General features: G+C 53.7%; 12 protein-coding genes across 12 annotated transcripts; 5 read left to right on the top strand and 7 right to left on the bottom strand.

Annotated features, from left to right (window-relative positions):
- Positions 1-485: 485 nt before the first annotated feature.
- On the top strand, positions 486-1,773 carry LOZ57_003609 (uncharacterized protein; the record flags this gene model as incomplete). Its single annotated transcript, XM_049252657.1, has 2 exons — positions 486-1,081; positions 1,134-1,773. The coding sequence occupies 2 exons, from the start codon at positions 486-488 to the stop codon at positions 1,771-1,773; spliced, it is 1,236 nt and encodes a 411-aa protein (XP_049108498.1).
- A 212-nt stretch (positions 1,774-1,985) lies between these two features.
- Positions 1,986-3,090, bottom strand: LOZ57_003608 (uncharacterized protein; the record flags this gene model as incomplete). Its single annotated transcript, XM_049252656.1, has 2 exons — positions 1,986-2,854; positions 2,943-3,090. 2 exons carry the CDS (start codon positions 3,088-3,090, stop codon positions 1,986-1,988), a joined length of 1,017 nt encoding a protein of 338 aa, XP_049108497.1.
- A 344-nt stretch (positions 3,091-3,434) lies between these two features.
- NAR1 (Cytosolic Fe-S cluster assembly factor nar1) lies at positions 3,435-5,312 on the top strand (the record flags this gene model as incomplete). The annotated part of the gene is made up of 2 exons (XM_049252655.1): positions 3,435-3,539; positions 3,603-5,312. 2 exons carry the CDS (start codon positions 3,435-3,437, stop codon positions 5,310-5,312), a joined length of 1,815 nt encoding a protein of 604 aa, XP_049108496.1.
- A 386-nt stretch (positions 5,313-5,698) lies between these two features.
- Positions 5,699-7,241, bottom strand: LOZ57_003606 (uncharacterized protein; the record flags this gene model as incomplete). Its single annotated transcript, XM_049252654.1, has 2 exons — positions 5,699-6,228; positions 6,296-7,241. 2 exons carry the CDS (start codon positions 7,239-7,241, stop codon positions 5,699-5,701), a joined length of 1,476 nt encoding a protein of 491 aa, XP_049108495.1.
- A 1,514-nt stretch (positions 7,242-8,755) lies between these two features.
- On the bottom strand, positions 8,756-10,106 carry TRP4 (anthranilate phosphoribosyltransferase; the record flags this gene model as incomplete). Its single annotated transcript, XM_049252653.1, has 2 exons — positions 8,756-9,724; positions 9,783-10,106. 2 exons carry the CDS (start codon positions 10,104-10,106, stop codon positions 8,756-8,758), a joined length of 1,293 nt encoding a protein of 430 aa, XP_049108494.1.
- Positions 10,107-10,541: 435 nt separating this feature from the next.
- Positions 10,542-11,540, top strand: LOZ57_003604 (uncharacterized protein; the record flags this gene model as incomplete). Its single annotated transcript, XM_049252652.1, has 1 exon — positions 10,542-11,540. The coding sequence occupies one exon, from the start codon at positions 10,542-10,544 to the stop codon at positions 11,538-11,540; it is 999 nt and encodes a 332-aa protein (XP_049108493.1).
- A 329-nt stretch (positions 11,541-11,869) lies between these two features.
- Positions 11,870-13,297, bottom strand: LOZ57_003603 (uncharacterized protein; the record flags this gene model as incomplete). Its single annotated transcript, XM_049252651.1, has 1 exon — positions 11,870-13,297. One exon carries the CDS (start codon positions 13,295-13,297, stop codon positions 11,870-11,872), a length of 1,428 nt encoding a protein of 475 aa, XP_049108492.1.
- Positions 13,298-13,669: 372 nt separating this feature from the next.
- Positions 13,670-15,349, bottom strand: LOZ57_003602 (uncharacterized protein; the record flags this gene model as incomplete). The annotated part of the gene is made up of 6 exons (XM_049252650.1): positions 13,670-13,992; positions 14,055-14,177; positions 14,247-14,432; positions 14,489-14,597; positions 14,698-14,933; positions 15,013-15,349. The coding sequence occupies 6 exons, from the start codon at positions 15,347-15,349 to the stop codon at positions 13,670-13,672; spliced, it is 1,314 nt and encodes a 437-aa protein (XP_049108491.1).
- Positions 15,350-17,034: 1,685 nt separating this feature from the next.
- LOZ57_003601 (uncharacterized protein) lies at positions 17,035-18,757 on the top strand (the record flags this gene model as incomplete). Its single annotated transcript, XM_049252649.1, has 4 exons — positions 17,035-17,224; positions 17,291-17,394; positions 17,476-17,547; positions 17,639-18,757. 4 exons carry the CDS (start codon positions 17,035-17,037, stop codon positions 18,755-18,757), a joined length of 1,485 nt encoding a protein of 494 aa, XP_049108490.1.
- A 378-nt stretch (positions 18,758-19,135) lies between these two features.
- LOZ57_003600 (uncharacterized protein) lies at positions 19,136-19,543 on the bottom strand (the record flags this gene model as incomplete). Its single annotated transcript, XM_049252648.1, has 1 exon — positions 19,136-19,543. The coding sequence occupies one exon, from the start codon at positions 19,541-19,543 to the stop codon at positions 19,136-19,138; it is 408 nt and encodes a 135-aa protein (XP_049108489.1).
- Positions 19,544-20,130: 587 nt separating this feature from the next.
- vps26 (Vacuolar protein sorting-associated protein 26) lies at positions 20,131-21,172 on the top strand (the record flags this gene model as incomplete). Its single annotated transcript, XM_049252647.1, has 4 exons — positions 20,131-20,347; positions 20,404-20,876; positions 20,935-20,959; positions 21,009-21,172. 4 exons carry the CDS (start codon positions 20,131-20,133, stop codon positions 21,170-21,172), a joined length of 879 nt encoding a protein of 292 aa, XP_049108488.1.
- A 636-nt stretch (positions 21,173-21,808) lies between these two features.
- LOZ57_003598 (uncharacterized protein) lies at positions 21,809-24,001 on the bottom strand (the record flags this gene model as incomplete). Its single annotated transcript, XM_049252646.1, has 12 exons — positions 21,809-21,934; positions 21,993-22,104; positions 22,173-22,271; positions 22,338-22,598; positions 22,692-23,024; positions 23,093-23,149; positions 23,206-23,255; positions 23,304-23,329; positions 23,382-23,574; positions 23,650-23,684; positions 23,746-23,783; positions 23,853-24,001. 12 exons carry the CDS (start codon positions 23,999-24,001, stop codon positions 21,809-21,811), a joined length of 1,479 nt encoding a protein of 492 aa, XP_049108487.1.
- Positions 24,002-25,169: the final 1,168 nt, after the last annotated feature.

Genomic DNA, 25,169 nt, shown 5'->3' with positions numbered 1-25,169 from the left:
GTCCTCTAGATGGGTGACTTCATCCTTTGCTGAGGCTGTTCAGGCATATTGCATATTGTGATACCTATTCATAAAATAGCTAATTTTGTTTGCTACTCACTCCCTTCATCAAGAGCCTGTAGAGAGCTTGGTGATTTAGACTGACCTCACTATAAGGTGCCTAAAATCTTCTTTTTCAGCCTCCCTTGGGTCATAACTACTTTCATCACTTAGAAGCACTCTCATCTCATGTTATTTCGTCTTAACAATATAGTCACTCCCATCTCACATTGTTCTCTTGTTTAGTTAGCCTTATCTTAGTGTTCCCAATTAATCAGCCTACTGACCAATGCATAGGACTGCTTCTCAAAGCCATATTTGTTATTATTTTTTTTTGTCTATCTTTGTGATAGATTTTTTGAAATTTCGGAATTTTACTGGTTTCGTTTTCGAGATACCCCGTTTAGAAAAAACTTGGGCATTCGCCGAAAGAGCCCTACGTTACCATGCCTGAGTTAGCGGAAGTTGCTCGAGTTGTGTACTTTATTCGCGCGAATCTCGTAGGAAAAACAATTTCTACGGTTGTCGCCGAACACGATGATTTAGTTTTTGGGAAAGTGGGAACGTCCTCGGAAGAGTTCCAACAACAGATGCAGGGTAAGAAAGTGGTTGGGGTTGGCCAGCAGGGGAAATACTTTTGGCTAGTCATGTCTGAACCTCCACACCCAGTGATGCACTTTGGAATGACTGGGTGGTTGAGTATCAAAGGCGTTACCTGCTGCCACTATCGTGCCTCAACAGCAGCTCAAGCTACTTCGTGGCCTCCAAAATTCTGCAAGTTTCAATTATTATTCGATGACAAGGCAGAAACCGAGGCAGCATTTGTAGACCCCCGCAGGCTCGGTCGTGTTCGATTGCTAAACTGTCCTGGAGCAGATATCAGGTCCCATTCGCCTCTCAAGGAGAACGGGCCCGACCCTGTTCTAGATAAAGCAGTCATTACTGAGGCCTGGTTGACAGAGCGTGTGGCCAAAAAGAGGGTTCCTATTAAGGCCTTGCTGCTGGACCAGTCCATTATCAGCGGACTCGGTAATTGGATGGCGTATGTACACTTCCTATCGTAATTACGGCTGTGGGATACTTATCTTTGTTAGTGACGAGGTTCTGTATCACTCTCAAATTCATCCAGAGCAAGTCAGCAACACTCTTCGTGAGAAACAAATCGGAGAGCTCCACTCGGCGATTCATTATGTTTGCTCCACAGCTGTCGATCTACTCGGAGATTCCGCACGTTTTCCTGCCGACTGGCTGATGCGCCACAGGTGGAATAAAGGCAAGAAAGAGCCATCCACAATGCTAAATGGCGATCCAATATCCTTTGTTACTGTTGGTGGAAGGACCAGTGCTATAGTACCGACAGTCCAAAAGAAAAACCCCCATGTCGCAGAGCTTGATACTTCTGAAGAGCGTGATCATGATGTATCTGCAACAAAATCACAGTCTAAGAAACGCAAACCAACGGCGAAAGACTTAGAAGAGTTGACAACAGCCAACGGAAAGAAAACTCGGGCCCATACAAGCAAGACCACCGTGAAACAGGAAGCAAGTGAGGTGGCAGACGAAAAAGTCCCCGAATCCCGAACTAGATTGCGAAAACGCAAGGCTTCCCCGGCAAAAGCAGAAACTGACACGAAAAACCCCCCTGCACCCACCAAAAAGACCAAGTCTAGGACTGCGGATGTGACTGCGGAGGTCAAGACGACTTTAAGAAGAGGCCGTTCAGCCGCCAAGTAAGCCGAAATATGCATGCTCGAATTTCATTACGAATTGCAACCAACAAATCAAGTTAGGCGTTAGGAGCTTGGTTTTTCTTCTCATGCAAATTGTTATATGAAGTGCGGACCTGATTCTGTTTTAATATTATCCAGGCTGAATTAGATGACTCCAGATGCTTGCTAATAAATTTTCATAAGTTCGCCAAAGACCACGCATATTTGGCCTTTGAATTAGACCATCATTCCGTTGAGCTTTCGATAGAAAACCCCATAATTCCCATCTCCCTGTTCTCCCTGACCGAGGTCGTCCATCACCGCAAAAATGATGCTCTCCCACCATCCTCCACTAAACTCTTCCTCCGTAAGAACCTCTGCCCAACAGTCTGCTACCTCTTCTCGCGGATTTAGAAACGCACCACAGCCTAGAGCGCCCAGAATCAAACGTCGGTGGCCGTTGATAGCCGCCGTTCTCAAAATAAGCCTCATTTTCTCTTTTGTAATCTTTCTATCTTGCCGGTACGTGTACCTCTCTCTCCGTGATACTTTGGAACCTGGGGACGTGGGAACGGCTTCTACAGAAGGTCTACATAGCGCTGCAACGCTAATCACGCTCACAACTGGTAAGTTTCCCGGGTCATCTAATGGTAGTAGGCCATGCCCGTCTTTAATACTCTTGCGTATTACCACCACTGTTGGCGAATATATTGCGGCAAGCTCCGGAATAGGATAGTAGCGCAACTTTAGGGTAAAGCTGAGACTGCTTCGATAGCAGAGTGTTTCTTCTTGTGCTAGAGCTCCGCGCTTCCAACCTCCTCCCGCGTTGCATGCATTCGCCATATTGAGAACGCAAACAGGTTTTTTGTCACGGAAGGATATGTATTGGGAACATTCCGCAAGGCCGATGGCGGAGTCTAGGGTATCTGAGTTGAGAATGCGGATGGTGGTGGGTGGGAAGCGAGGACAGTATTTTGATGCCAGAGTTGGAGGGTCACAATAGAGATGGCCATGTGGCGGGGCATGAGGGGTGGTAGCAAGAACGTTAGGCAGGATAGAAATGGTTTCGTGAGCGGCTTGTTTAAGAGCAGACCTGGAGTGAGCAGCTTTGAATAAATGAAGAGTCAATAAAGAAGCGGAAAAAAGATGACAGCTCTGGGATGTCCAGAGGTGAGATAGAGTGGGGGGTAATACGCGGGTCTTCCACTTTGTCAGCATCATACTTCAGATTAGCAGCACAGCTCAAGGTGGGTTTATAGCGAGGAGAGCGGTGTTTTGGCTGTTGCTGCCATTGGTCGAAGTTCAGCGTGGTCTGAACCATTTTCTTACTTATAAAATCCATGTTGAGAGAGCAAAGGCCCGCTGTCACGTCGAGTTCGTCCCAACGCAGCCTGATCGTGTTGAGCCGCAGCCTGCGGAGCGGCAGAATGCGCTTATGTAATGTCGGTGAGAAGCTTATCTTATCAGTGATGTCACGTCATAATATCCTGGCGCCGATTGGCTGCCGATAACGCAATTTGCGCTGTTTGCTCGCGGGACTTTAGCTTATTCTCAGATGAGAATTGCCGCTGCTCGATATTTGCTTCAGCAATCATTTTTTCACGGCTTGAAGAGAACTGGCTAGCTCCTACAAAATCCTGGATCTACAGCAGATTGAGGCAGCCTCTATGCTGCAACCTTTCCACTATGAGTGCTATTCTTTCTGCGGATGATTTGAATGATTTCATATCGCCTGGCGTCGCATGCATAAAGCCAGTCGAGACCTTGCCTGCAAAAGGCGAGGCAGATGATGTAAGAAAATACATTCTAATATACTCCTTTTACGATATTTTGTTAACTAACTCGGGATGCCAGAGCGGCTATTATGAAGTCACTACAGAGGATAAAATCGCAGCCGAGAACCTCCCCCCGGCTCAAATTTCACTGACCGACTGCCTTGCTTGTTCCGGATGCGTTACCTCCGCCGAAGCAGTACTCATTTCGTTGCAATCTCATGCGGAAGTGTTGAATACTCTTGATGCGTATCCTGAACTTCGAATAGCCGACCTTCCGAATGGGTCCCAGGATACCGAGTTGGAGAATGGCCGGATATATGTAGTGAGCGTCAGCCCTCAAGTGCGCGCGAGTTTGGCCGCAACATATGGAATATCTGAGCTTCAGGCAGGCAATATGATTGAGCAATTCTTTTGTGGTCCACAAGGGTTAAGAGCCGGTGGCAAACGCCGTAACGGGTTTGCTTGGATGGTTGATACAAACGTGATGCGAGACGTTGTTCTGGAAGTCAGTGCAAATGAAGTCGCGGAGTCATTGTCAAACTCTGAATCCGCTATTGCAACTGACAGTACCGACTTTCCTACGCCCCGAAGACCAATCCTTTCATCTGCCTGTCCAGGTTGGATTTGCTATGCCGAAAAGACCCATCCACATGTCTTGCCACACCTCTCCCGATTAAAATCTCCCCAGGCCCTAACAGGGACATTTATCAAAACTATTCTCAGCAAAACACTTGATGTCCACCCTTCAAGAATATGGCATTTGGCCGTCATGCCTTGCTTTGATAAAAAGCTGGAAGCGAGTCGGCAAGAGCTAACAGATGTCGCCTGGCACAGCCCAAAAAGGGACACACTGGCTGCCTCTGCGACGGGCAAGCCAGTCCGTGATGTTGATTGTGTGATTACATCGAGAGAACTCCTCATGCTCGCCTCTTCAAGGAATATCTCGCTTTCCAAACTCCCTCTATCTCCTCTTCCTCCCTCCTACCTTCCAGATTTCCCCGAACCTAATATAGCATCTTTCCTCTTTCCCAAAAGCCATATCTCCAATCAGTCTCTTTCTTCTGGCCCTTCAGGGGGTTATCTCCACCACATTTTAACGACTTATCAAAAACATCACCCAAATAGCACTATCCAGGCCCAACGTGGTCGAAATGCTGACGTTGTCGATTATACACTTATCTCAAACAGCACGGGGCAACCTATTATAAAAGCCGCCCGCTACTACGGTTTCAGAAACATTCAAAACCTAGTCCGAAAACTACGGCCAGCGCGAGCATCAAGACTCCCTGGAGCTAAACAGCCCACGGCTCGCAGACTAGGATCGTCCACCGCATCTGCAGGCGGCGGCATCTCTGACTACTCATATATCGAAGTTATGGCCTGCCCAGGCGGATGTACCAACGGTGGAGGCCAGATCCGAGTCGAAGACGCAAGAGAAGCTTCGCATTCTAGCACCTTACCGCCTAATTCATCCCAGCAGCTAAAACCGATGCCACATGAACAGCGAGCCTGGCTTGCACGCGTTGATGAGGCGTATTATTCTGCCGACACAGATTCAAGCGACGACGGCGATTCTATGGTTATTGATCAACCATCTATGCCCCCCTCGAAATCTGACGATATCCTGTCGATGTTGCGATACTGGTCTCAGATGATAGAAATTCCGATTCACAATCTGGTATATACTACGTATCGCAAGGTTGAGAGTGATGTTGGGAAAAACAAGAATGGAGCTGGAAACACAGCCCTTGTCGCTGAGCTCGCTGGCAAGATTGGAGGAGGCTGGTGATCAGAAAATGATGCAATGACTTAATATTTCCTATTTGTAGCGAATATGTTGCATGTTGCATTTACGTGAATGTTTTGGGCTAGATGGTCTATACAGACTAGGTGCTGATATGAATACTTGCATTTTTTTTCTAAATGGAACCCTGGCATGGGGCCTTTACTTTTGCCTGCATGGTGTATGAATAAGATATGTAATTCAAGAGTACTCCGTCTGAAAAAGAAAAGGGGGGGCGGTATAGATCCCCACCCACCAGTAAGCCAAACAAAACTTCAAATTTTACCGTCATCGCTAATTTGGCCTTCCAATCGTCTCATAACAAATAACTAGCATTACCTAGGGTCAGTTCTCTCAAGCCGAGCGTGTCTTTAAAGAGCTGCGTTTGTTGATTAGGACAGAAACTGGTATGCGAGGTGGTTATTATATGGTTTTGTGGCTGGGGAGTGAACGTGACCACTGGCGGGTGTAATGGTGCCACTATTTCCTTTTCCATTGTTTTGCTCCTGGAAAACCCTATTGTCACCAGAGTGCATTTCCGTAGACTCGATATGGTCAGTGTTGTGGCTACTATTGCCGTTGGAATGTGGCCAGCTGCTCTCTTCGTTTAGGTCCATGGATTGTACAGATTCTGGAGAGTGGGGGAAGACAGCATGGATCGCTTGCCAGTCCTCGGGGCTTAGTGTACTAGGCGACAGTGTAGCCAAAGTATGATAGTAACTAGCCAGCCAATGGTCACAACTGTGACCAACACCGGGGCAACATGGAGAAGTATCAGCACTGTCTTCTTGCGAGGATAGATTCAGCTCAGACATCCGGTCAGAGAGACGACTAGGCCCAGAAATGGTTTTGTCGTCGTCATCATCGTCATCCGCCAGAGAGCGTGGTTTCAAAACCGGAGTTTGCGGCATCTGGGGCATTGCTGGGTTGGCTTGAGGTTAGTCTGGACCAGAAAACGAATACTTAATGAAAGATAGCTCACAGCATACGTTGAATAATCTCTGGGATAGCACTAACACTTCTGGTTGTCATTCCAGACGCACATGATGACAGTGCTACAGTGTTAATACATGGTCTATCTACCATGTGTCCCCGAAATGCGTCAGAAGGCCCGTGTGGCGGGGAATCTCCACCGCCGGGGATGGTCGCTACCAGTGGGGCAACTGGAGAGAGGTGCTGTTGCAGGCGACGAGAAAACCATTTCTTGTTCTCCTGCTGTTTTTTTGGGTGCTCATGCAGGTATTCTGACACGACTCGAAGCAGTTCCTTGGACCGACCGGGGTTCTGTTGAATTAATTGCAGCAGCGTGGCCATTTCATCCAGGACGGGTTCCAGTTGTGAGCCGAAGGCCGCAGGTTTGCTTGAAGTCAAAAATACTGCTGGTGAGGGAGTGCCCATCTCTCTAGAAGTTCTAAGGCAGTGCCGACGGCTAGATGAATGGCAAAGCGGGGTGGGGCGGCCGAATGACGATGTAACTGGAGTTGGATTGATCTTTTTCCCAAAGGGCGAAACCAAAGGGACGGCCTGAGGATCGGAATCGGAACTTACTATCTCAAAAGAGCCGGCAGCCTTTAAATTGTCATAGTTTTTCGGCGACGGGGCTTTCCGATGTATGTCAAAAGTCCCATTCGTAATCTCAAAGAATGATTGTTCCCTCGCATTGGGTGCCAACAAAGGTGGCTTCTCCAGTGAATGCTGAGATTTATCGGAGCCAGAGGACCGATCCTTAACGGAAAGTGATGAGAATAATGGCTCAAGTCTAGTATGACGATGTGACAGTCTGTTTGGGCGCCAGGAATCCCACTTCCGTCTCCACAAAGGTGGGCTGCGTCGATAGATATACTTCTTAGAAACCGCATGGGGGGACTTAGGACAGTATCCAGGTAGCCTGTTTTCAGATGCCTTCCGTTGCCCGTGCCAACTCTGAGGAGCCATGGGAGAGCAGGATCTTGAACGGCGAGACCGATGTCTCTCGGATGTTCGAGGAGTCCGGGGCGTACGAGGGACAGATGGATGCGGGTGTCTAGCAACCATAGCGAGGAAAAATTGTTTCCACCTGGTTATCCTTGGAATAAAGCAGAAAATAATGATGCAGTGACACAGTAAACGGAAGTGGTAGCAGAAGCACAAGTCAACTGCTATTGCAGAGAACGAAACACTAAATAATAAAAGAATTGCTAGTACGTTCGCAACTCAAACGGGCTTCGTAAACGCTGTATATGCTTGGACACTTCAAGATCAAAAAATGAAGTGAGAGAGTAGCGATGTAGAAAGGGAAAACACGACGCCGAGTCTCAGGCAAGTCCGACTGGAGGAGGGAAGGCAGAACTGCCAGGCGTCTAAGTCTGTGCATCACAATGACCCGTTCGTTGGATTGCTGGCCACTCTCTCCCGGCTTTGGTAAACCTTTCGGCTTAATCATCTGTCACAAAAGCAGTCATTCAAGGCACAAAGCCGCTTGACAGTGACGCTGATGGCGCGTAACATCAGAAGCATAGAGCCCCTAGTAATTCATCGAAAGGTACCCTTTCATGGCTCGAACCAATGCAGATGCCCGGCTGCTTCATTCACCATTTGCGATGAGGCTGTTGATGGAAGACTCCGATGAGATGAAGTGAAGTCAGATAGTTAATTTGCCGGCGGCTCGGCTCTTGGTCACGTGCCGGGTAGTTATGCCTTTTTGAGGCTTTGCGGCACAGAAATCGATGGCATTCCAACATCCAGAACCACGTAACTACATAACTAACTCACTATCCCTTTCGACACCCACATTTCTCTCCTACACGCACAAAATCGTTCAGGAACCTCTCTACTTCCAGCGCAAATTTCTGTTTCTCTCTCTAGCGAAAATAACACCATGTCTCGCGAGGCCTACCAAGTCCCCTCTTTCGAAACCCAACAGAACCAATTCTCTGCTGGAGCTGGCGCACCTTCGAACCCAAACGACGAACTACTGTCTGTTGTCTACGTGTGCGGCGACTGTAGCGCTCGTGTTCAAATGAAGCGCGGAGACCAGATCCGATGCAAGGAGTGCGGGCATCGAGTGCTTTACAAGGAGAGGACAAAGAGGTTAGTTTCTGAGGAAATTTTGTCATTCTATCATAGGCATAAAATCTGGATGAATGCTAATCGTGTGGAATAATGGGTATTAGAATGGTTCAATTCCAAGCGCGATGATTTCCGGCCTCACTAGCAGAAATTTTACGTCTAAACGGTTACAAAAGGCATTTCCAGGGCGCTGCGGAGTGTTAGATATTTTCCTTTAATCCCGAAAATCCAAATACATGTTCTGATGTCCACTTTTACCTTTATCCCTCCGGTTATGCTTTCAAAATCCGCACTACCCTTAACTATTCTTTTTGTTTCCAACCCGAAAGATATTTTCAGGATGCATTACCCTGACATCCCAATATGACAAACATTTGAAGTGATGTGTTCTTTTTCTTTATTCACAATCTATTCGTGACGTCGATAAATTTCTCAAGGCACTTCAACGCTTCTCCGCTTTCGATAGCCCAGCGCGCGCGTCTCACGCCTTCTTTCCACCTGAGGCCACCAGGACCCCGCTCCGTGATAACGTTTCCGTCATCACCTGGCCCCATATTGCTGGTGTCTGCCTCGCATACACCCGAGATAACAAGCAACGCTGCCACATTCATCAGGACAAAATCTAAAATGGGATCATCCCGAGCAAGCTCATTACGTAGAATGCTCATCAGTTTTTGTGCATTTTCACGTGGCGGTCTGCCTCCGCCCACATCGGATAATGGGTGGCTCGGCAATCCAAAATCAGAAGGTTGAATCTGGAAAATATCCAACTTAACCAATGTTCTAGAAGGAGCTCCTTCATCGTCGCTTGTGTCGCCATCTTCGAGATCCTCGTTGCCCTTGTATTCTGGGTTTGGGTAGCCTGAAAGTCTCCAGCAATTTGTCTTACCGGCGCAACTTATTTCATCGAGATCCTCTTCACCGCAAATGATCAGCGCATTCTTCGCCCCGCTTAGCCGAAGGGCATTTGCGAATACAGGCCCCAAACTCTGATATGCAACTCCCACGACACGGGCTTCCAAAGCCCACTCTACCGGATTAGCAAGTGGACCCATCAAGTTAAATATTGTCCGAAGACCCAAGCCTCGCCTGACAGGATTGGCATACATCATGCCTGGATGAAAGTTGGGGGCGAAAAGAAAGGCATAGTTGGTCTCTTCGAGAACCTTTGACAAGTTACCCGCATTAACAGCAGAAATATTCGGCGGCGTTGGTGCAATTGAGTTCAAAACATCTGCCGAGCCGGAGAACGACGTCTGTGCTCTGTTTCCGTGTTTCGCAATCATCAGCAGCGGGGATGCTATAATCGAAGAGGTCGTTGAAATATTGAAGGTGGAATGCTGATCACCGCCCGTCCCAACTATGTCACACTGCAGCACAAGACCCCCTGTCAGTTGCTAGTGAAATCTACGTGGACGAATCACATACCAATCCGCCACGATAGGTACCCTCCTTGCGGCCCCTCGCTCGTAGAACCTTCCTCAGCGGCGCCTTCTCCGTCTGCTGTGCTGCTTCCCGCATGCGATTTGCACATTGTGCTATGACATCTGAGTCTTTGTCGAGTCCGGTGGAATGTAGTAAAGTGAGGAGCGCAGCTGTCTGAATCATCGAGAGGCGGTCTTCAAATATCAACGCAAAAGCTGAAGCTATCTCGGTCGCGGATACCTGGATCTTTGCGGTATCTGGATACGCAAGCCTCTGAAGTAATGGCGAGATGGAGATTGGTTCTGGTTTGGCTATGGCGGCTTCCATTTTGAGTTCTGTGTAATGTTCACCAGCACTATTCACGAGAGGAAACGTTCTTCAACGGGGTAATAGCGTTCTTTAAGGAGTAGCAGCTATAGAAAGGCAAAGATTGTGAAACGGAGTGTCTCATCAATGGCAATTCATGGAAGGATGAGCTGTTGTCAAATGCCCCTCCGATGGCGGCGCAAAACGAGTCACCGGCAGAACAGCAGACCGCCTTCACGCACGGGCCGACGCGCTGTGTTATGTAAGCATTTCTTTTTCTCGCCCTACGGTTGGCCAGTAAAATTTGAGGAACATTTCAGTGCAAAACCTCAAGACGACGACGACGAAACCTTCAACGGCTTCGCTGGCCGACTAATCGAGCGCATCGTAAGCTGAACGGCTTGTTTAGCGTTTCATCGAGCAACCACTTCCTTATTATCCGCCTCTACCGCCACAATGCCTCCCAGATTACGGTTCTCAGCATGCTCGAAGTTCTCCCAAAACCTCCAGCACGAGTGCGGAAGGCAGACCAGAACTACATTCAGAACTGTTGCCATCTCACCTTCTTTGAGCTCCTCTCCTAGCTACATACGGGCGGCTTCTACTGCCTCCGCCGTCGCTTCACTCCCTTCTTCGCAATATCCACCCACCCAACCTCCTTCTCATCGTCGACCGGAATTCCGCAAATCACAACTTCACCGACAATACACCTCCCTCCTACGCACCATGCCTCTGATACTTCTATTTCAGCAAAACAACCTCAAAGCTGTTGAATGGGTAAATATACGCCGCGAATTGGCCAAAGCATTAAGGAAAGTGGACGAAGAGCACGTCGCCAACGGCAGAACGGATATTCCGCCATTGGCCGAGGCCATCAAGATCCAGACCATCCAAACTAGCATTTTTGAAGTCGCGCTGCGAATAGTTGACTTCTACCGCCCTGAGACGATAACGGAAGCCGCAGACCACACATCGCCTTTAACCCACGACCTCTCCCACGCCGCATACCAAGCTGTCCGCGACAAGCGCGGAAAGCACGAACTCGCAACGCTACTCACGGGCTCCATTGCGATCGTCACGTTCCCCCATGTGTCGCCGGAGCACGTCAAGGCCGCTCTGTCGATTCTCGCACCTCAGCCCCCGGCCTTTCCTGCCCCCCTCCGCCGGGCCAACCCGAGCTACTACGAGCTTCCCACGCAGCTAGGCTTGCAGAAGCTAATGCTTTTGGGCGCGAGGGTGGAAGGAAAAGCGTTTGATGATGTGGGCACGAGATGGATTGGCGGGATTGCCGGTGGTATGGCTGGCCTGCGTGCCCAATTGGTGCATGTGTTGCAGTCTGCGGGAGCTAGCCTTACGGGTGCTCTGGAGGGCGCGGGTAAGAGTCTGTATCTTACGATGGAGAGCCGAAGGAGTGTTTTGGAAGAGGAGCAGAATGGTGGAAAGAAGGAGGAGTGAGACTTTTCGCCAAAGGTGGGATTATGTATCGTTGACGGCGTTGGCTATGCTCTGGATAGACTCCTATTACTTTTCCTCTGTTATCAGAGTTGATAGCCGTGTATTATACAGGATTTCGACATCTACTACCGATTGTTCATATTGGAAACAAGCATTGCTGCCATTGGGAATTTTATCTTCTGTCTGGCACTATATATGTACTGTCAAAAATAAAAAAGAAAAAACGAGTTGCCCCCATACCGTCTTCCTGATATTGTAGCCAACCTCTAATACAAAGAAACCCGAAAAAGAATCATATACAACTAGAAGTCAAAAAAAATCATCAAGCGTTACCTCTGTTTACTCATTAGCCTTGAATTCATGCCCACAATGCACCGCACCAAATCCCAATCTCCATCCAAGCCCACCCAGTCGCACACCAAAATACCCGTCGACCAGTTCCCTTCCGCATCCTCACGGTGCTGTCGACAGATATAATCCACGGTCGCCGGGTTCAGCTTCGCGGCAATCTTCTCGGGCCACGTCTGCAGCTTCCAGAAGTTACTCGCGCTCAGGAAATTGACGTAGAACGGATTGCGGCCGCTGTCCTCGTCGTTTTCCGAGCTCAGGATGCCCAGCGGGTAGTTCAGCGTGGCGGCGCGCGCCAGCTGGGCGGTCACGTATTCGATTTTCCGGTCGATGTTCTCGGTCTCGAGCACCTCGTAGAAGTCCTGGATGCAGACGTGTCCGCTGGCGCAGGTGCCGTGGGGGGTGTTGTCGGGCCATCCGCTGCCGTTGATGCCCCAGCCGCGGCCGTTCCACTCTTGCTTCAGGCCGTCGTCCAGGTCGAAGCGGCGCAGCAGGACGATCTTGCCGCGGGCCTCGGCCAGCGTGGGTATCTTGGGCTCGGTGTACCACTTGTACGGATCGCTGGCGTAGTGGTCGTACAGGATCTTGCTGAGCTGGGCGTCGTTGTGGGTGCCGGGCCCTTCGCGCTTGACGGACATGATCAGCGTCTCGGACGGGTTGCGCTCGAGGAAGTCCTGGATGTCATTGACCAGGTCGCGGAAGTGCTTGTTGCCCTTGAGCGAGATGGGGAACGCGCCGTGCACCAGCGCGAGGCTGTCCTTGCTGGGGTCCTCGGGGTACTGGGGCTGCACGCGGATATCGAAGAAGCGCACGCCGTTCTCCAGCTGCTCGCGCGGGCTGACGGCCTGGCAGCGCACGGACGGCGGGGCGACATGGTAGGTGGGCGAGTTGTGGGTGCCGGGGATGGACAGCGCCGACACCAGCGTGTCCTCGTGCAGCTCCTTCATCCAGCAGTTGAGGTTGGCGGACGAGAAGACGGCGAGGTGCGACTCGGCGGTGGTGTAGATGCCCGTGAGGCGCCGCTGCGGGTTGTCGCCCAGCGGCGTCATCGTGGCCGAGTCGCTGGTGGGCACGGGCGTCTGGATGGCATGGCGCTCGCCGCCGTCGACCTCGAAGGTCAGCCGCAGGCGCTCCTTGTCCGAGTCGACGAACGCGCGCACGTCCGTGGTGACGGCGCTGAAGGGCTCGATGCGCACGGCGACGTCGTCGCGCGCGAAGGCGTCGGCGCCGTCCGCAATAGCGTCCACCTCGCTGGCCGAGCGGGTGATGTTGTTCATCAGCGTCGAGAACGACTTGGTGAGGTTCTTGAGGTCCGGCCGCGGGGCCTCGGGGGCAGCAAAGCGCTCGACATGCTTCAGCTCAATGGGATCCGCAGTGAGGTTGCGAATCGTCAGGTGTTCGGCGACCATCGTGAAGCCGCCGCGCTGCTGGTGGGAGGTGTTGATGTCGGATGCAGAAGAGAGCAACAGCGCCCCCTCAGCCGCGTCACGCTGGGGCGGGGCCAAGCGGGCAGGCCAGCCACCAAATAATGAAAGCCGTCAAAGTGAACATCCGGGTCGTGGCTTGCTGCTTTTATAGTCATGGTTAACTAACTACAATCAAGGTTCAGGATCAACCGGCGCCGGCTATAAGATCTCCACACCCGCATCGTAGGCAGGCGGAAATAGATTCATCAGTCATAAATGGACTTCTCTGAAACACATCATGTAAGTAGAACTATATGTACAAGTCCCCGAGCCCGCTCTCACCCCAAACCACCCTAACGCGCGCCCTCCTCGCTCTTAGATGGTTCCAAGGCCAGCCATGAAACCTGCCCAGGTCTCCTCGCAGGCAGGGATGATCTGCTCTGGTGGCAGGAGGAACCCCCGTAGCCCAGAGGCCTGCGATCGAGTGGGGCGCAATTCGGCCGCGAAGCCAAACTCGTACTTGGCAACATCGTAGGCCCAGTCGGCGCTGGCTCCGTTGACTGCGTAGATAGTTTTGCAGGTTGGTCCGTAGACAAAGTCGAGACCGTGGGTAGCTTTCACTCCCTCAACAAACTTGCGGGCAAATTTCATGTGTTGCTTATGGTTAGCGGGCAGTTTTTTGCAATCATAGCCGTATGCTAAGCAGGAGTCAGCGACTGCACGCGTTTGGAAAGTCAATGCCTGCTCAGCAGAAACTTACGTGTCAGGAACATGCCACTGTACGAATGCCAGTCAACAAACATCTTGCTCTTGCCGTTCACTGCGATTTTCTTCACAAACTCGACTTGAGCAGCGATTTCTGGAGCATCACCTTGAGAACGGCCTGTTTCATTCACCACAGTCAGCTGCTTCTCAGTTTTTCAAATAGGTCTGTCGGTTCAGCTGGGCATACCTCGGAAATCATCCCGACATGGGTCGGGGGATGAACCAGTTCCCTCCCATTTCCATGGGTAATTGCGGTTGGTATCAGTTCCAATACAAGCTGGGTTTGGGCTTCCGTTGGGCTGGCGATTTTTACGCCAGGATCGCGGTGGACGTTGATCTGGCGATGTTGGAGGTTGCTGTGTATAGACAAAGCCTAGGTAACTGGTGTCAGTGGGGGACACATGGCGAGACATACATCACGTTGCTTACCATCTGGATTGGCTACTGTAATAATATAAAAGTCATATTTGCCCAGGAAATGTTTGATTCTCTGCTGGTCTTTGTCCTGCAGCAGCTTCATCGCCATGTACTCGACCGCCTAGTGAAAGAGTGAGCAGCTGCAGAATACCTGAAAGCACAACCCAAATAACACACAAAGCTCATAAAAGAGGGAAAAGCGTCTTGAAAAGGGGCCGTACCGGCGTGGTAACCCATTCACGGGCATGAGTTGTTCCAAGGAACAAGAAAGGGGGCTTCTTATGATCCTTACGGCCGTCGCCGAAGATACGGATCGCCTTGATGGTACGGTTTTCGTACGATTTGCCGACCTCCAAAATTTCCGAATTTTGGCTGAACTTCTTTTGCAGGTCTGTGAGGAAGCGCATGTGGGCGTCATACGGGTGGAAGCTCTTAAACCACGTGTCGAGATTCGTGCCTAGAGGGCGGGAGGGAGACGTGTCAATGGGTGTCTTTGAAGATCGACGACTGCCAAACGGCGCGACTCCGCAACTTACTTTCAGAGTCACCTCCCTCTGGTATAGCGCATTCGGCTTCAATGGCATCGGCGAAGTCATCGTACATAACCTTCACGTCCATGTCCTCGGTGGCCTTTTGGAAGTCGCGGACCTTCTGTTGCGGGACAATAATATCCGCCGGAAGGCCTGCCTTGTGCGGCATTTCCCAAGCAGTAAGGCTCATGTCCTTAACGATGCTCTGTAGCCTCGCATGGTTGGAATTGGTTGTCTTGACAGTGAACACCTTTTCACCTCTGTAGGCAGCATAGGGCGAAGCTGGGATAGCTGTGGCGAGGGTCGAGGTCAACAATGTTGACGCTACCAAAAGGGACTTCATGATGCCGTAGACAATGAAGATATCCACGACGGGGGAGTAGATAGGATGAGGAAGACACACGCGTCCCAAATCCGGGGCGGAGGCATGGGCTGTTTATATACGCCCTCCCAAGATCGGGAGCCCCCTCTTTGCCCATTCTATCTAAGATGCTTTTTCCAAGAGCGGTTGCCAGCCTTGGGTTGAGCTGCCCAGGCGCCTGAATGATAGCAACAGGGTAGTAATAACACCAAAAGGAAGACAGTTCGTTCAGTGGAGTCTGCAACGGAAGTGTCAGTGGTGTGGGCAGAAAGGGGATGTAACGTTTTCACAAGGGAGGGTATGCTTGGCTGTCTGCTAGAAGGGAATGGTGAATTTGTAGATCGGTTAGTTAGTTAATTTCCGTGGGGGAGAGTCTAGTTGCTGTGGAGTAGTGTGGTCATCATGCACAAGGTGGCATCTGGTTGCTTGGGGATAAATCTCCGACCACCTTCCATGTCTCATGCCAGAAAAGAGCCCTTGATGTTAAATAATTTTCCGACTGGGACTGCTGGGATAGTTGTAGTTAATAGTAAACTAGTTAGTTAGCTACCCAACACAACTTCAAACACGCCAGAAGGGGCGGCTCTTCAGGTGTTTCAACACCATCCCATATGAGCCGCCCCGTGGGCCATACACAACAGGCGGGAACCCCGGACGAACCAACAGTGGAGCATGCGGGTATTTTGTTTCTGTCGATCAACGTGAATAACAGGTCTAGTTTGGTTATATGTACTCCGGTACTCCGTAGGGCACTCCTCTCGAGAAGCAGTCAGGGGTCGCCGTCCCACATCTTCTAGAACATGCGTGCAGACGGGCAGGAGAAGAGCATGCCTCAGCACCCAGCAAGGCCTATCCCATCACATGGCAAGTCCGACGCAGATATGTAACTAACTACACGGCTTCGCCCGCCATGTTGCGTTTGTTGCGGGTCGGGGAACACGCAACAGTGGACGTCGACTGGCGAGGCCCATCGCTGACTCAGCTAGCTAGCGAACTAACAAGGTGACGATCGGTTCCGCCACGACACTAGAATACTCGTAGGAGTATTCGTGCGGCAACTCATTAATATTATTATTATTATTTTAAATTCCACGGACCGGCCCATTGTATAAAGATCGGCAGAGACGATCGCCTCCTGCTTGCAACAAACCCTTATCCTTTTTTATCATCGTTATTATTCTCTCTCTATCTCTCTCCCTCCCTCCCTCTCTCTTTAAAACGCCCGCACCGCCCAAGCAAAAATGCCTCGCAAAATAACCGAAAAAAAAAAAAGAGGGTTGATCCCAGTTCGGTGGGGTTGGAAGGCTTGCCGCGTTGCACTCCCCGCGTAATTTCCCCGGACCCGAGTGGACAAACCGGGCTTGGCAGGAATCGGCGAGTTAACGAATCTGAGTCAGCAGGTGACTAAGCGGTCATGTGATCTGGACGGATGACGTAAGCTCACGTGCCGTCGGTGGTTGGGGAGGGGGGCCGGCTAGCATCGGGGCTCCGGCGCGCCGCCCGCCCTGGGCCGAGCGAGAGCGTGAGTCGAAGAACGTTCGGTTTGCCTTGCCGGCGAGAGAAACTGGTGCGGTGTGTCATTTTTTTCATTATTTTATTATCTTCTTTATTTTTTTTTTTCTCCTTTCCTTATATCCCTTGCTATCGTCGTCGTTCAATCTTTCGTCATGGCGTCTCTGTACTGCAGAGGCTCGTCGTCGTGGTCGTCGCTCTCCCGAGTCCTGCATTCGCGTGCCTCGTCGCCTCGTATCTTGCCCGCCGCCGGGATTGGCGGCGCTCAGCGCTCGCGGCGGCAGTTTCACGCCTCGCCGGCGGCGTGGGGGATTCGGTCGCAGGTGCTGAAGGACGTTGGCGAAGGTAGGTGGAGTTGCAAATAATCCCGGGGCAAAAGTGCCGACGCTGACGGCGGGGGGGGGTGTGTAGGTATCACCGAAGTGCAGATTATCCAGTGGTATGTGCAGGAGGGCGCGCGGATAGAGGAGTGGAAGCCGCTGTGCCAGTACCAGTCGGACAAGGCGGTGGACGATGTAGGTGGTCTCGTGTGCAATTGGATTTGAACCGAGTACGGGGTAAACTAGATTGACTAACTAATTGCTGTGGGTGGATAGATCACATCGCGGTACGATGGTGTTATCAAGAAACTCCATTTCCAAACAGATGACACGGTCCCAACAGGCATGGTACGCAACTACTGACCGGGCGGGGGCCGAGGGCCCGAGCGTTTGGTGCTACTACTACAAGGACCAGATGTTGACATGCAGGACTCCTTAGGCTCTCTGCGATATAGAAGTCGACGACGCCAAATACCCCGACTCGCACGCGCCGGCGCCACCAGCAGCCGCACCGGAACCATCCACCACCACCACGACCACGTCAGCGCCGGCAGTGGTCGCACAGCAGGAGGCGGCGAGCACGAGCACGAGTGCCCCCGCGGTACCGACGTCGAAGTACGCGTCGTTTGCGACGCCGGCGGTCCGTGGGCTGCTCAAGGAGCACGGGCTGGACATCACGAAGATCACGGGCACGGGCAAGGATGGACGGGTGATGAAGGAGGATGTGTTCCGGTACCTCGAGGAGGGCGGCGAGTCGGCGACAGCCACTGGTGCACCAGCAACAGCAGCAGCAGCAGCGTCTACGGATAGCTCGGTCACAGCAGCGCAGGTGGAAACGCCGGCGGCACTGACACCAATCCAGGCGCAGATGTTCAAGACGATGACCAAGTCGCTGAGCATCCCGCACTTCCTGTACGCAGACGAGCTCAGCATCGCGGCGCTGGCGGCGGTGCGGCAGAAGATCGTGACGACGTCGTCGTCGTCGTCGTCCGGCGAGCCGGCGCCGAAGATCTCGTACCTACCGTTCATCATCAAGGCGGTGTCGCTGGCACTGCACGAGTTCCCACTACTCAACGCACGCGTGGACACGGCCAGCAACGCAGCCAAGCCGGGACTAGTGCTGCGGGCGGGCCACAACGTCGGGGTGGCGATGGACACGCCAACGGGCTTGCTGGTGCCCAACATCAAGAACGTGCAGGCGCGCACGATCGCGGACATCGCGGCGGAGCTGGGGCGGCTGGCGGGGGTGGCGCGGGCGGGCAAGCTGACGGCGGGCGACCTCAGCGGCGGCACGATCACGGTGTCGAACATCGGCAGCATCGGCGGCACGTACGTGGCGCCGGTGCTGGTGCCGACGGAGGTGGCGATCCTGGGCGTGGGCAAGGCGCGCGCGGTGCCGGTGTTCGACGCGGCGGGCGCGGTGGTGCGCGACCAGCGCGTGACGTTCAGCTGGAGCGCGGATCACCGCGTGGTGGACGGGGCCACGATGGCGCGCATGGCCGAGCGCGTGCGGGCGTTCGTGGAGGCGCCGGAGACGATGATGCTGGCGCTGCGGTAGGGGGTAAAAAGGGTGCTTGGACGGAGTGAACGGCGTATGTAAGTAACTAGTTGACTATGGGATGTGGCAATGTCTAGATGGCTTCTCTCGCTCGTGTGCTCGGCCAGGCTCGTACCCAACACGATGCTGGGAGACCCGTGCGCCGGCAGACTCGGAGCTCCCGCGCTTATTTGGGCGCCGGGCAGGGAAGCCGACGGGGGACGGGCTGTGCGGGATGCGGGATGGAGGGAGGAAGAATCAGAGAGCCAGAGGGAGAGCCAGCACATTAGACAGATAGAATAGGTGAAATATCAATATACAGAGACCGGGACTCCGACGCCGTGCGCCCATCGCTAATCCGCGAGAGAGAAGAAGAAGAAGAAGAAGAAGAAGACCGGGCTACGGGTGCTCGTGCAGGGCGGCGCGCACGGCAGCACGCACGCGGCGCAGCACCTCGGCGGGACTGGCGGCGCAGTCGACGGCGACGGCATCGCCCTCGGCGTCGGGCTCCTCGAGCAGCTGCAGCTGCGAATGCACCATGGCGGGCTTCATGTAGTGGCCGCGGCGGGCGCGCAGGCGCTGCAGCAGCAGCTGCTCGTCGGCGCGCAGGTACAGGAAGTGGATGCGGACGGACGGGTGGCGGTAGGCGGCCACGCGCATGACGTCGCGGTACTTGTGCTTGAGCGCCGAGCACGTCACCACCACGCCCGCGACGCCCGCCGCCCGCAGCCGCTGCAGCGCCGCCTCGCGCAGCTGGATCAGCCAGTCCCAGCGGTCGGCGTCGGCGAGCGGGATGTTGGCCGCCATCTTGGCCTTGTTGGCCGCGGAGTGGTACTGCGGGTTGGGAGTAGTTAATAGAGGAGTGAAGGAGAGAGAGAGAGAGAGAGAGAGAGACATACATCGTCGCCCTCGATATACGGCAGCCCCAGGTCGGCGGCGAGCGCGCGCGCCACGGTGGTCTTGCCGCAGCCCGCGGGCCCGGTGACGATCCAGATGTGCTGGCGCGGCGGCGGCGGGCCGGGCGGGCAGCAGCGCGGCGGGCAGCGGGCAAGGGGGGCCAGCATGCTGGGCGGTGTGGTGAAGCAGTCGCAGGCGGGCATTGGGGGGGGGAGAGGGCTCGCAGGGCTCGCAGGCTGTGACAGCCCAGGCCTGGGACGCCGCCGCCCTTTTAATACTACGCCCGCGGCCGCTGGCTGGCTGGTGGTGGCGGCGGCGGCGACGGCGGCCCTTCCAGCAAAAGCAAAACGCAAAGCCCCCCGCCGGCGTGAGCGCGGGCTGAAACGCGGCAGCCCGTAAGCGAAGCGAAGCCTGCGCGCTGGTCTCTCGCCACATCCCTCGCCGGCCAACTAACTAACTTACTTCACCACACTCGGCTTCACCCCAACCCTCCCGCCATGGCCTTCCTGTTCGCCACGCCCGTCGACATCGACGTCGTGCTCGACGCCGCCGATGCCCGCGATGCCGTCGACCTCAAGCTCGACGCCGCCCGCCGCGAGCGCGTGCCGCTGTACCTCGACGGCGAGACCGTTGCCGGCGCCGTCACCGTGCGCCCCAAGGACGGCCGCCGTCTCGAGCACGCCGGCATCAAGGTGCAGCTCATCGGCGTGATAGGTATCCTCTCTCTCTCTCTCTCTCATACTCTTCTTCTCCCTCTCACACCTCCCCAGAGATGCTCTTCGACCGCGGCGCCCAGCACGAGTTCCTCTCGCTCGCCCACGAGCTCGCCGCGCCCGGCGAGCTGCAGCACCCGCGCACCTTCACCTTCGCCTTCCGCAACGTCGAGAAGCCGTTCGAGTCGTACCGCGGGCTCAACGTGCGCCTGCGCTACCTCGTGCGCGCCACCGTCGCCCGCCGCCTGGCCGACGTCGTGCGCGAAAAGGAGCTGTGGGTGCACGCCTTCCGCTGCCCGCCCGACGCCAACAGCCCCATCAAGATGGACGTCGGCATCGAGGACTGCCTGCACATCGAGTTCGAGTACTCCAAGTCCAAGTACCACCTGCAGGACGTCATCGTCGGCCGCATCTACTTCCTGCTCGTCCGCCTCAAGATCCGCCACATGGAGCTGTCCATCATCCGCCGCGAGACCACCGGCGCCCCGCCCAACCAGTACAACGAGAGCGAGACCCTCGTCCGCTTCGAGGTCTGTTCCTCTTCCCTGCCGTGATGTATCCTCCCCGCTAACCCGCTACCCTACCCAGATCATGGACGGCTCGCCCTCGCGTGGTACGCACTCGTCCCCGGCCTCATCTCCTTCTCCAACTGACGCTTCCAGGCGAAACCATCCCCATCCGCCTGTTCCTGGGCGGCTTCGACCTCACGCCGACCTTCCGCGACGTCAACAAGAAGTTCTCGACGCGTTACTACCTCAGCCTAGTGCTCATCGATGAAGGCACGTTCCCATCCCGCCCGTCCCATCCCGCATCCCATCCCACCTGACACCGGCTCGCTCCCTCCCATGGCCCCCCACATCCCACCTCGCCATACCCCCACATACCCTCCTACCCACCCCCCACACCCGCGCGCCCTAAAGCTTCCCCCCCCCCACACTAACCCCTCCCTGCCCCCCTCTAGACGCCCGCCGCTACTTCAAACAACCCGAGATCGTGCTGTACCGCCAGCCGCCCGACGCCGCCCCCGCGCCCATGCAGCTGCAGCAGAACATCCCCCCCGCCCTCCCCGCCCCCGCGGCGCCCCGCGCCCCCGAGCCACTGACCCCCGATTTGCCGCCCGCCGACCCCCCTACCCACGTCGCCGCCGCCGCCTAGCGTTCGACCACCATACTCTCTCTCTCTCTCCTTCCTACTTCATGTGCTCGTTTCGCGCGTATCGGGTGTTATATTGTATTTGGCATCTCTATGTACGGAGTCTTTTTTTTCATACGTCGTCGCGTTTCGTGTTCTTCGAAGAACTGCAGAGTTAAAAAACAGCCTTATTTCCCAACACCACAAGCATTAACAACAGCATTAATCAAATCATAGACCATATACCCCCCCCCCCCCCCCCCCACACACACCCCCCCTTCCAAACCCCCCCTCCCACAATCCCCTCCCGAGTCCAGAAAACACACCCGCTCTAGTACGTGTACCGGAACCCCTCCAGCCCCTCGATCAAAATCTGCCCCCGCGCCGCCTTGCGGTTCTGCACGTAGTGGTACACCGTCATCCCCACGCTCGCCGCGATCATGAACAGCTGGCATGCCTAATTTTCCATCGTCAGTTACACAGCCAACAATAATCAAGAATTGGGCGCCACCTACAATTCCCGCCCACAGGCCGCTGAAGTACCGCGGCGCTTCCTTCTCCATGAACGTCAGCGACGCGTAGATGCCGCCCACCGCTCCGAACGCGACTTGCAGGCCCGATGCCACCCTGTGTGTCAATTTTCGTCAGCGGAACCGTCCCATTTTGGGCTGCTAGCAATAAATACTAGTACTCACGCTCGCGTGCTCTGTCCGCGGATGTTGTTGGCCTGCCACGCGAGCACGGCCGGCAGCGACGCGTTGGCGCCCGCCAGACCCAGGAAACAGCCAAAGTATCTGCTCTCACGTCAGCTGTTCATCCATACCCATGGAATAATCGGGACGATATCATCATAATCATACCTCACGCTGTTCTGCTTCGGGTACGCCACCAGGACGTACCCGATCGTGCACGTGACGGCGTTGAAGATCACGTACGGCGCCCGCATCTTGGTGCGATCTGCCAGGTACGAGATGATCAGCGTGAAGGGCACGCTGACCACGGCCGGCGGCGCCGACAGCAGGAACACCCGCCCGATCGAGTAGCCCATGCCTTGCAGGATGATGATCATGAAGTACGCGTAGCCGTAGATGCCCACGGCCAGGCACATGAAAAGAAGCGAGCTGGATCACGCGCCCTCGGGTCAGTCAAGTCCATTCATTTCCTTGCAAAAAAAAAAAAAAAAAATCCCAAAACACACGGGGAGAGAGACATACTAGATCCAGAGCTGCCACCGGCCGAGCGTCTTGAACACCTTCTTCAGCGTGAACTCGTCGTGCACGGCATCTCCTCGGTCCTTCTCCAGCTGCGACTTGATCAGGTCCACCTCCTCGACCGTCAAAAACGACTTTTTCTGCAGCACCTTGTCCGGGAAATCGATGATCAGGATGTAGCCCAGGATGGCAAGCACGCAGGTGATGATGCCCTCCATGATGAAGATCCACCTCCAGCCTCGGAGTCCGCCGAGGCCTTCCATTTTCCAGAGCCCGTACGCCAGCAGCGACCCGAAGCCGTTGGCGATGACATTGATGCAGTAAAACCACGCGATTCTACCAGTGCATGCCCCGTTAGCAATTGCAACAACGGACGGCTTGCAGGATAAAGCGCGGTCACGTACCGTTGCTGCACTTGGTATCTTCTATACCAGCAACTGATCAGGTACATACAACCGGGACTGCAGAGTCGAATTAGCCACCGGCACTATGTCGTGAATCATGGGAGGGCCCTTACAAGAAACCTGCTTCAAATAGACCCAACAGCAGTCTGATTACAATCAGAGGCTAACATGAATTAGTTTTTTGAAGCATAACTTTGAATATCGTCCATACCACCCATGACTTCACAAAGCCAGCACCTTTAATCTGTTAGTAACTCAACAACTAATGAAGTATACAGCAAGGACATACACATGATGACAATTCCCCAGCTCATGGCAAGGAACGACAGCCATACAGCTGCGCCCACCTTTCTCAGCGCAATATTGCTAGGAATTTCGAAAATAAAGTACGTCACGAAAAAGACCAGCAGCACAATCGAGTACCGAGAGCCGATGTCGAATCGTAGATCCTTGTGCATTCCCGCGACACGAGCGGAAGATAGCTTAATTCGACCTTTTTAGCCACGCCTCTTCGACCAGACAAGGGGAAGAAGCCATGGTTGGATTCGGGGACATACATTGATACGGTCAATTCCACTGATAGCATAGAGAGCTGGAACAAGCAGTTATTTAGCTATTGCCATCATTCTAGCTTAGGGTAGCTGTAACCATACCTCCCAGAATTGGGATCAGCCGTAAATCGACCTTCAAGCTAGAACCGAGTCAGTACAAACGGAACGGAGTGAAGATGAGAGAATGACGCATTCAATCGCTCACGTACTAGATTTTGCGAAGTCGTTTTTGTAACTCTTTGTCATCCATCTGGTCCGATTCCGCGTCTTTGCCTGAATTGCTCATCTGCGACTGTTCCACCTCTTCTGTGGCCATCTTCAGCTCTGTCTGAGCTTCTGAAGTCTTCTTCGACTCCATCTTGGCGGCGTTTCGATCTCGTCTAATACCTCGAGCCTGTGATTTTGAGGTTGACTCGAGAATGTGGAGGGGAATTAATCGACCTTATAATAACATCGGTCTCGACCATAGGAGCAAGATTAAATAATGGGGTCAACCTAACCATCTAGCGCAGGAATTATTGTCTGGGGTGAAGCTTTCTGGAGGCGAAGAAGAGAATAATGTTGAGCAAGGCAACTCCATCCAGGTAGCCGGGGGAAATCATTAGGACACGCATGCCGCGATTCGGCGACCCAGCCCGAGGTTCAAAGTGTTAGCCCACTTGGAGTACAAACCCCCTAGCACCGTAGGACGATCAACAGAAGGGAATCCTCCCCCTTCATTCGCTGTACAAAGATAAGAGAATCGATGCGACCAAGAGCCAAGGGTGCCGCTTGGCGTTAGGGTTGGCATCCTGGACTTCGCTCCGGGATAGAAGGACCAGCCTCGGAACCCATCGACGCCCACCCCTTTCCCCCGCATGTTCTAAAAAAGCGAGCCAAAAGTAGGAACGGTGGTCGAAGCGTAGGAGTCATTGCGCATGCCCTCTCATATAGTTAAGAATAGAGCATGGTGCGAGCTTTTAAAATAAACACCGCATGGGCCTCACGAAACCCCTGCTCGGAACCTTGGACGCAAATCCTGGTTGCCGGTTAGGATCGAAACATGGAGAGCCGGGCGTCACACTGTATCGCGCGGTGGCCAATTGCCAACTGTCATTAACGTTTCGAGCGGGAAGCTCTGGGGCCCTACGATATTGTTCATCGAGGGGCACGCGGTTCAACAGCGCGGGAATCCGGGGTAGGTCTCCACAAGGGCATGTTCCGCGCCTCGTGGCGTCTAAGGAGCAGCTAGTTTCATAACTTTCAACGGAGGGAAGCAGGGTGGCGGAAAGCTCCCGCACCAATCTGAGATTGCCTATATTGCCATTTGCTGGAAATACTTGAACCAAGACACTATAGCATTCGCGAGTTGGTTGAAGCTTACACCGCCAAGACATTTTCCACGTAGGCACGGACTTCACCGGATTTTTTTGCCTCCACCAAAAACGAACCAGTCTCACCCGCCAAAATAGCAAAATGAGGGGTCGGAGCCATGGCCGCCGAGCCTCAGTAACGATTTTCCATACGGAGTACAGGGCGGAATTTGG

The sequence above is a fragment of the Ophidiomyces ophidiicola genome (assembly GCF_022830035.1).
Source record: "Ophidiomyces ophidiicola strain CBS 122913 chromosome Unknown scaffold_12, whole genome shotgun sequence".
NCBI lineage: Eukaryota > Fungi > Ascomycota > Eurotiomycetes > Onygenales > Onygenaceae > Ophidiomyces > Ophidiomyces ophidiicola.
This window is presented reverse-complemented; position numbering and strand designations above follow the sequence as displayed.